The 10,110-nt window shown below is 59.3% G+C and overlaps 1 protein-coding gene across 1 annotated transcript; it reads right to left on the bottom strand.

Annotated features, from left to right (window-relative positions):
- Window positions 1-4,889: 4,889 nt before the first annotated feature.
- Window positions 4,890-10,110, bottom strand: GNG8 (G protein subunit gamma 8). The gene is made up of 3 exons (XM_074937319.1): window positions 10,002-10,110; window positions 5,669-5,775; window positions 4,890-5,051 (listed from the first exon to the last, which is right to left on the bottom strand). The coding sequence occupies exons 2-3, from the start codon at window positions 5,750-5,752 to the stop codon at window positions 4,923-4,925; spliced, it is 213 nt and encodes a 70-aa protein (XP_074793420.1). The 5' UTR covers window positions 5,753-5,775; window positions 10,002-10,110; the 3' UTR covers window positions 4,890-4,922.

Below are 10,110 nucleotides of genomic sequence, written 5' to 3'. Positions count from 1 at the left end.
TGCTCTCTCCCTCCAGCCTCGAACCCCTGACCCCCGGCCCCGCCTTTCCAGCTGGGCATCCGATATCACCTCCCGCAAGCCACGCCTCTGTCCATTGTCTTCTGTCCAGGTAAACAGGGTCACCTGGGCCTCCTCCCCTCTCAGCCGTCCTTTGTTCCCCACTGGCTGGAACCGACTGGTGACAGCCCCCGGGGTCCTCTCTCCGCAGCCCATTGTCCTCCCGCTGGCCAGAACCGGCTGAACTGAGCGGGGTCACTCGGCCAGTGACCTGGGGAAGTTCAGGGCCCCGGCCCCGTGATAAAACATCGGCTATAACATTGGCACTTCCCCTCACAGGGACCACCTCCATGTCACAACCCTGGAGGAGCAAGCCCCACCGCAGGAGCTTGGCATTAGCCCCTTCCGTTTGGTCAGCCACGTCAGGGGCAAATGCTCAGCGTACACAGGGAAGTGCCGCCCAAATAGATACGGCTGCAGCTTTTTAAGGGCCCACACCATGGCCAGGCGTTCCTTCTCCATGGCCGCATAGTGCTGCTCCCGGGGCAGCAGCTTCTTGCTCAGGTAGGCAATGGGGTGTCTCTCCCCCTTAGTATCAGTTTGCATCAGCACCGCACCCAGCCCCATGTCTGAGGCGTCGGTTAACACCAGGAAGGGTTTGTTAAAATCCGGGTTTACCAGCACTGGGCTTTGGATAAGTGTCCCCTTCAGCGCACAGAGAGCCCTCTGGCACTGCTCGGTCCAGACCACCTTGTCCTGCTTTCCCTTCCTACAAAGCTCCTTGAGGGGAGCTGCCAGGGAGCTAAAGTGGGGCACAAACCTCCGGTAGTACCCTGCCATCCCAATGAAAGCCTGGACCTGCTTCTTAGTCTGGGGAGTGGTCCAGTCCTTGATTGCCTCCACTTTGGTCAGCTCCAGCTTCAGGTGGCCGTTCCCCACCTTGTGGCCCAGGTAGGACACCTCTGCCATCCCCACCTTACACTTTCCAGCTTTTATAGTCAGTCCTGTATCCTGCAGGTGACCCAGCCCCCTCTTCACCTGGGACACATGGTCCTCCCAGATCTCACTAAAGACATAGATATCATCAATGTACGCCAGAGCACAGTCCTTCATCCCCCTTAGTAACTGGTCCACCAGGCGCTGGAAGGTGGCAGGTGCCCCCTTGAGGCCAAAAGGCAGGACCAGGAACTCGAAGATCCCTATTGGGGTGGTGAAGGCAGACTTCACCCTGGCCTCCAGGTCCAAAGGCACCTGCCAGTAGCCTTTGGTGAGATCCATGGTAGTGAGGTACCAGGCGCCCCCCAACTTATCTAGGATCTCATCAGTCCTAGGCATGGGGTAGGCATTGGACACAATGATAGCATTGAGCTTCCGATATTCCACACAGAACCGGATCGACCCATCCTTCTTGGGGACTAGCACCACGGGAGAGGCCCAGGGGCTGGAGGACGGCTGGATCATCCCTAAAGCCAGCATGTCTCCAACCTCTCCCGTCAAGTTATGGGCTGTTTTCCCAGTGACCCTGAATGAGGAACAGCTGATGGGAGCGTTGGCTCCCGTCTCCACCCGGTGAACAGCCAGGTTAGCGAGCCCAGGCCAGTTGGAGAACAGCTGCCGGTATGAATGCAGCACCTCTCTGATCTCAGCCTGCTGGGCAGGGGTTAGCTGGTCTGAGAGGGGAATTGATTCCAGCGAGGGGTCAGCCCCAGCCTCAGGGCGGAGTCCCATCCCCTCCCTTCTCCCACTGCCCACACACAGCCAGCACCAAGTCCTCCCTGTCCCAGTGGACATGGCGCACCACTGGCTGTGTGCCTAGTTGGGCAGTTCCACGACATAGCTCACCTCGTTTACCTGTCTGATGACCTTGACCGTCCCAGGCAGCTTGCAGCTTGTTCCTCCTCACGGGGATGGGAAGCATCACCTGGTCCCCAGTAGCACACGTGCTGAGCAGTTGTGCCAGACCTTCTGCTTCCTTTGTGCCCTGGCTAGGTTTCCCCTGGCCAAGCCCATGAGCTCTGCGAGCTTCTACCGGAAGGTCAGGACATACTCCACCACTGATTCTCCATCGGGAGAGGCCTTCTCCTCCCACTCGTCCCTCATCAAGTCCAGGGGTCCCCTCACTCTCCTCCCACACAGCAACTCGAACGGGGAAAACCCTGTGGATTCCTGGGGCACGTCCCTGTATGCAAACAGCAGGTGGATAAATACTTGTCCCAGTCCTGCGGTTACTGGTCCATAAATGTTTTCAGCATCATCTTTAGGGTCGCATTGAACCTCTCCACCAGCCCGTTGGACTGAGGGTGATACACCGAGGCCCAGGTGAGCCGGACCCCACACTTCTCCCACAAGCACTGGAGCAGGACCAACATGTAGATGGACCCCTGGTCTGTAAGGACCTCCTTGGGGAACCCCACTCTGCTGAAAATGGTCAGCACCGCGTCTGCCACAGTGTCTGCCTCGACCAAGGACAAGGCCACCGCCTCGGGGTAGCATGTAGCAAAATCCATCACCACCAGGACGTATTTCTTCCCCGACCGGGTTGCCCTGCTGAGGGGCCCCACTATGTCCATAGCCACCTTCTGGAAAGGCTCCTCTATGATGGGCAAAGGTCTCAGGGGTGCTTTACACTTATCCTGGGCCTTCCCCCCACCCCAGCCCCTGCTTCGGGCAGGAGTCACAGGACCTGCAATACTGTTGGACAGCGTCAAAGACCCCAAGCCAGTAAAAGATCTGCAGCAGCCTTTGCCTGGTGCCGGGTGCCCTGAAAGGGGGATATCGTGGGCCAAATACAACTGTCTGTGGCGGTACCTCTGGGGAACCACCAGCTGCCTCCTGGCCTTCCAAGGTTCAGTTTGCCCCGAATCAGCCCATCCCCAGTACAGGAATCCCTTCTCCCACAGGAATCTCTCCTGGCGGTCCTCCCCCTGGGATCCGGCACCACTGTGGCCAGGAAGGGCCCTCAGCTTCTCCAAGGAGGGAGCCTCCTGCAGCTCTGTCTGGAATTCAGCTGCTGGGTTTGATGATACAGCCCTGGATGGCAGTGCCTCAGTTTCCCCACCTTGGGACGGAGGCTCCGTCCCAGCCCTGTCAAGCCCTACCCTCGGTGCTTTGGTTCCCCCACTTCGGGAGGTCCCACGTCCCCCGCTGGCTCTGGCTCCGGGTAAGGACCAGGGCACTCTTAGTGCCATCCGGCCAGTCCTCCAAGTCATCACCCATTAGCACCTCAGTAGGCAGGTGATCGTGCACCCCGACCTCTTTGGATCCCTCCTTAGCCCCCCATTTCAGGTGTATCTTCACTACAGGTGGGTGTGGCCCCAGCCTTGGCCCCCTTACCCCGTCCCAGTTCCCCTCCCCCCTCAGAGCCATGGCCCTGCTCCTGGCCCCAGCAGGGAGGGGGCCACGGAGAGAGGTAAGGGCGCTGGCTTTCAGCACCCCCACTATTAAAAGTGTTCCAACGCCACTGTGTGCATGTATCTGGAGGTACGAGCGTGCATCAAAGCATGCGTGTGTGTGCGTGTGTGTGCATCCATGTTCGTGTGTGTGTGCGCGCGCGGGTGCATCCATGCATGCGTGTGTGTGCGTGTGTGTGCATCCATGTTCGTGTGTGTGTGCGCACGCGGGTGCATCCATGCATGCGTGTGTGTGCGTGTGTGTGCATCCATGTTCGTGTGTGTGTGCGCGCGGGTGCATCCATGCATGCGTGTGTGTGTGCGTGGACGTTGTGCATGCGTGTGGACGTGTGTAACACCTCCCAGTGCAGCCGGCAGCTCCTGCCCCTGCTGTGTGGCAGGCACATTAACCCAGAGTCGCTCTGACCCGTGTCCTGCCCACGGGGCTGAGCCAGTGAACTCCAGTCTCTTCCCACAGCCCTGGATGTCACCCTGTTATAAGAGGGGAGGGGCAGCATGGGGGACTCTGGTCCCCCACTTCACTGGGATAGGGGGGCATTTAGAGTGCAGGGAGATCCTATCCCTTCCCCCCCAAGCAGCCAGCTTCCCCCCCCCTCCTCCTCCTCCCCTGTTCATAGACACATGGCACTCCTAGGCCTCACAGCCACAACACCCGCTTGCCCAGCGGGGACAGAGCACCTCCGTGGGGGCCTGGGCGATGGGCACACAGCCTCATCTCCCCCCATTGCGGGCCACGGTGCCACAGAGCCTGCTACACAGGAGGGGGCCAAGTCCCTGCATGTCTGTCAGCCACCCCTGGGCATCCCCTATCCCCGCCGGGAGACGGGCCCTGGGGGCTTCGTGACTGGGTGGGGAACAGCAGGGGGGAGATGAAACCTGGGGACTCGGTGGGGACAGGGTCTGGGGTCTCAGTATCTGGGTGGGGGTAGTAGGGAGGAGATGGAATCTGGGGCAGCGGAGGGGATGGGCTCAGTGACCAGACAGGAGCAGCAGGGCGAGGAAAGGTAGAACCAGGGGTCCCATTTGGGGAGGGGGACAGGGTCTGTGGGCTGAGTGACCAGGTGGTGGCTGTAGGGGGGGGATGGGACCTGGGGGCCCAGGGACCAGGCGGGGCAGTGGGAGGGACAGGACCGGGGGGCTCAGTGACCCGGTGGGAGCAGCACGGGGGACAGGACCTGGGGATGTGGGGGGACAGGGGCTGGGGGACGCAATGACCAGGCAGGGGCAGAGGGAGAGTAACTCAGCAGTGTGTTCATTGATCTTGGAAACAGCAGCCAAGGGGTGAATCCACAGAGATAATGTTCACTGGTGGGGGGGGAGAAAGGAGGACAGGTGAAGCAGACACCCCAGGTCAGTCAGGGTGTGCAGCCCACACCCCATGCTCTGTCCCCCAGTGCCCACCCACCTCCCCGCCGGTCTCTGACCCACTCTCCGCTCCCCTATGCTAAAGCCAGCGGTGCCGCTCTGGAGCTGCAGCCCCGGGGGGGGGGGGTGCTGAGTCGCTGGCTGCAGGGCTCAAAGCACGATGCAGAAGAGCCGCTTTTCGCGGAAGGGGTTCTCCGAGGAGGGCACCGGGGTCACCAGCGGGTCCTCTTTGGCGTGCGCCTCGCAATAGGCCAGCAAATCCGCCGCCGCCTTTGACACCTGCCACGGGGAGGAAAGGGTTAAACACGCCCACCGGAGCCCATGGAGAGCCCCCTCTGCTGGCCATAGAGCCACTGGGCGATCTCCCAGCCAGGGCTCCCCCCACAGCCAGCTCCTGCCCCGCTGCCCACAGCGCCCCCTGCTGGGAGAGGCTGGTACTGGAATAGCCAGGAGCTCCCCCCACAGCCAGCTCCTGCCCCACTCCCCACAGCGCCCCCTGCTGGGAGAGGCTGGGACTGGAATAGCCAGGAGCTCCCCCCAGAGCCAGCGCCCCTGCCCTGCTCCCCACAGCACCCCCTGCTGGGAGAGGCTGGGACTGGAGTAACCGGGAGCTCCCCTCACAGCCAGCACCCCTGCCCCGCTCCCCACAGCACCCCCTTCTGGGAGAGGCTGGGACTGGAGTAACCGGGAACTCCCCACGCATCCAGCTCCTGCCCCGCTCCCCACAGCGCCCCCTGCTGGGAGTGGCCAGGACTGGAGTAACCGGGAGCTCCCCCCACAGCCAGCATGCAGCGAGGATGGCATTAGGGGTGGGGCTTCCACAGCAGTGGAGACAGTGGCACGGGGGCAGGGCTTGCACGCCCATGTGAGGAGGCGGCAGTGGAGGAGAGTCACACCTTCATGCGGTCAATGTTCACCTCCAGCTTGAGCTGCTCCACCGTCTTGCGGGCCTCGGCGATCTTGGCCATGTTGTTGGACATGGTTCCCCAGCCAGGCGCTTGCCCTGCAGGGAGCAGGCGGAGAGGGGCAAGCGGAGACGGGGGAGTAAGGGGAAGGTGGGGGGGGCAGAGAGAGCTGATGTAACTCGTCACGGGCTGCTGTCCCCATTGGGACACAACTCCCCGAGTCCCAGACCCACGCCTGCCCCTCGCACGCTCCCTGCTCCCTCCTCTATAGGGGGCGCCAGCTCTGCTCCAGCCCCAGGGCAGTGCGGACTGGCTGGCTCGGGGGGGCGGGCAATGGGATATGGGGCCCTTCCCCTCCAGGTGCTGGCTCCAGTACAGCTCCTGGTCAGCAGTGACAAAATCATCCCCGCTGACTGGCTCATATGTGAGGCGTTGACGGGGGGTCTCAGTCACAGACCACCCCCACGAGAGCGGAATGGGTGGCAGAGGAGGAGATGCCGGGCCGAGGGCCCATCCCTCTAGGGCAGGGCCACATTGACAGGGGAGGAGCATATGCAGGGGAAGGGACGGCTCAGTGGTTTGAGCATTGGCCTGCTAAACGCAGCGTTGTGAGTTCAATCCTTGAGGGGGCCATTTAGGGCTCTGGGGCAAAATTTGGGGAATTGGTCCTGCTTTGCACAGATGATCTCCTGAGGTTCCTTCCAACCCTGAGATTCTATGATATGTGTGTGGCATGCATAGTATGTATATGTTTGCGGGCATGTAGAGGGGTGTGTGTGTGTGTATATATACGTAGAGGCAGTCCTATCTGTTATTGGCCCGACGTCTGTTGGTGGAAGATTCACGCTTTTGAGCTGCATGAGAGCTCCTCTTCCCGTCTGGGGAAGGAAGCAGAGTACACGTATGTGCATGCGTGTATGTTTGCATGTGCCTATGAGCTCACCCTGCCCCCCCCCCCCCCGCAACCCTGAGCTCTCTGCTCCATCCATGCCTCCCCCCAGCACAGAGCTAAACTTTAAAGGCAGCTCAGTGGAGCTGCTGGGCCGGGGGGAGGGGGGAGGGGCTGCAGCTGAAGGGGGCTGGAGGCTGGCTGTGCTGGGGACCACGGGGAACCCACCGCCTCAGACTTGATCCAAGAAAGGGAAATTAGCCACACTCCGGGAAGAGGGGGAGGCGTATCGGAGGGGGGGCTGGCTAATTAGGGCCTTGCAGCAGCTTCCCCCCCTACTCCAGCCCTGCCTGCAGGCGGTCCCTGATCAGCTATGCTCAAAGCAGCCGGCTAATTGCTCAGCCAGGTGCAGGGAAATGTCACCTGTTCCAGGGCTGGCACAGGGAAGGCCAGCGCTTAAGTGGCACAGCAGGGGGCACTGCATGGCTAGAAGCCCGGGGCAGGGCCTTTAAAGGGACAGTGCCTACAGTCTTTACCCAACCCACCCTGAGCTGTGCGGGGGCCAGGGGTGGAGGGAGGCCTGAAATACTGCGAATCTTGGAGGCTCTAGGTCGTGAGTCAGTCTGTAAAATCCCATGAAGGTGGCTCCGGCAGGGAAGGTCCCACCGATCAGGGTTAGGAATATTGGGGTGACAGAGTCTCTGTCAGGAACGGGGGCCCACCAGAACCCCTCGAGGCAGAGGCAGTTGTTAAAATATTGGGGAAAGGGGTGACTGGGAAGTTAATGAAATGCAGAGAAGTTTTTCTGGGGGGATCGGTTAGAGTTTGGGGGTGATGGTTCAAGTTAAATCCGCTTGCTTTGTGCTGTTCTAAAGACCACCCATTCCCCACCCCGAGCCAGTCACGCTGGGGGAGCTGGCTGGGCCTCTCATTTGCCCGGCTTCATGAGCCTGCAGGGTGGGTGCCGTTTGTAAGCGAGGAAGGCCACCTGCACATGAAACATCAGAGCTAAAGGTATATGTGTTGCTGGTGTGCACTGGCGTGCGGACGTGCATCCACGTGCAAGTTCGTGCCAGGGCATGTGTTAGTGCACGAATGCCTGCATGCTTATGTCTGAATGGGTGGGTGTGCCGAGTGCAGGTTCTTACGGACATTTGTGCCTGTGGGGATGCAGGAATGGGAGTGCATGAGTGTGCACATGGGAGTGCAAGGACTTGCACACGTATGTATGTGTGCAAGGGCATGTGAGGACAAGGGCTTATGGGCATGCACCTGCGTGGACAAGGCCATGGGGAGGGGATGTGTGTGCTAAAGTGTGCACATGAGAGTGGAAAGACTTGCACATGTGTGTGCATGAGTGTGTGTGTGCATGTGGGGGGGGTTGCACACGGTGAGCGTGCATGGGTGGACACATGCAGACACGTTCCCCCGCAGAGGAGATGTCCCAAGCGCCAGGCCCTCCCTAGCTTTGCAGCTGCTGGTGGGGGAGATGCTGGTCCCTGATCTCTGCTCTCAGCAGGTAAATAACAGAGGGGCTGGGCCTTGGCTGCTCTGTTTTTCAATTCCAGATCTGTCCCCCCATGCAGGGACCTGGAATCTGACCCCTATCAGTCGCTGGAGGCACTCTTTCCTTCCAGATCTGCACATCCAGCTGGACTCATACCCTCTCTGGCAGGGTCACCAGCCACAGAGCTCCTGCCCGGGAAGCCAAGCCAATACATGGCACAGCTGGCTCTGCACTGTCACCTGTAGGGACTCTGGCATGTATGTGGTGGGGGGCAGAGATGGGGCAGGAAAGAGAGGGCTTGGAGGGGTTATTACAAAGCAAATCTCCTGCATGCCTTGGACCAGCGTGGTGAGTTGAGGTCCAAGAGCCAGGTGGAATGCATGTCCCGCCCTGCCTCAGGAGAGTCCGGAGTTGGGTCTGGTTCTGGTGCTGACCCAAATGGATCGGAAGCTGCTGAGCCTGCAAAACCCATCTGGGAATCTCACTCCATTTTAGGGTCTGCAGTATAGATCCGGACCTGCTTATAACTCACCTTCACCAGTGATTTGGTTTATTCAGCGGCAGCTCTTGGGAACAAAGGTGAGCTGGGGATAAAGAGTTTTCAGAACTTCTGGGGATAGATCTGTTTATCTATCTATCTATCCATCTATCTATCTAATCTATCCCCATACACTGCCTCTATCTATCTATCTATCTATCTATCTATCTATCCCCATTCACCCCCTCTATCTATCTATCCATCTATCTATCTAATCTATCCCCATACACTGCCTCTATCTAATCTAATCTATCTATCTATCCCCATTCACCCCCTCTATCTATCTATCCATCTATCTATCTAATCTATCCCCATACACTGCCTCTATCTAATCTAATCTATCTATCTATCCATCTATCTATCCCCATTCACCCCCTCTATCTATCTATCCATCTATCTATCTATCCCCATACATCTATCTATCTATCCATCCCCATACACCCCCTCTGTCTATCTATCTATCTATCTATCTATCTATCTATCTATCTATCTCCATTCACCCCCCCATCTATCTATCCATCTATCTATCTAATCTATCCCCATACACCCCATCTATCTATCTATCTATCTATCTATCTATCTATCTATCTAATCTTCTTACATCAGTGCCCATCTCTGTTACATCTGGGCAAGATTGCTCGGTTCCAAGAATGAGATATGGGCATGGAGGTTCATACTTTCCCACCCCAGTCTGGCCCCTGTCACTGGAGGAGTGCAAGAGAATGGGTAGGTGTCACCAGAGGGAGGGGTGGTCTAGAGATTTGGTGAGGGACCTGGGCATCAGGACTCCTGGGTTCTAGCCCCAGCTCTGGGAGCAGAATGGAGTCTAGGGGCCAGAGCAGGGGGGCCTGGGAGCCAGAGCACCTGGTGTTAGTCCTGGCTTACTGGGGGACCCTGGGCAAACCCCTTTCTGCCCCTGAGTCCCCCTCTGTGAAACAGGGCTAGGGAGCCTGACCCCATGCTGGGAAGGAAGCAGTTAGTTTTGCTTGGCAAAGGCTCTGAGACCCTTGGAGCAGAGGACGGAGAAAGACCAGATGCCCCCTTAGCTGTGATTGCACCCCAGCCTGCCAGCTGCCCCCTGAGGGCAGGGAGACCAGCCCCCGCTGGCACTGCACGGAGCAGTCTGGGGCATGGGGGAGCTTTAGCTGCTCCCCAGCCGACGGGGATCATGGCTGTCGGATGCTCCGGGGCCAGCTGGGTCCCAGGAGTTCCTAGGGGACAGCGGGGTTCACTACAGCAAACAGGGAGCCTTCTAGCTCGGCGCTAGCTGCCCAGAGGGGAGATCAGCACTCCCCATGTCAGAACCCCAGCCCAGGGCAGTTTAGGAAGGGGTGGGTCACTTTCGAGGGGATGTGGGGTGGAAGGGGGTGGGGGCTGAGCCAGCTCCTACCTGTTGCCAAAGTGTCCGGGTCTCTCGCTCTCTCTGGATGGAGTGAGCAGCGTCAGCTCCCCACACAGCAGCCTCTGGTGTGAAGCATCTCTGAGTGTCACCTCCCCCT

The sequence above is a fragment of the Natator depressus genome, chromosome 23 (genome assembly GCF_965152275.1).
Source record: "Natator depressus isolate rNatDep1 chromosome 23, rNatDep2.hap1, whole genome shotgun sequence".
NCBI lineage: Eukaryota > Metazoa > Chordata > Testudines > Cheloniidae > Natator > Natator depressus.
The sequence above is the reverse complement of the archived record's forward strand: the minus strand, read 5'-3'. Positions and strand labels throughout refer to the sequence as shown.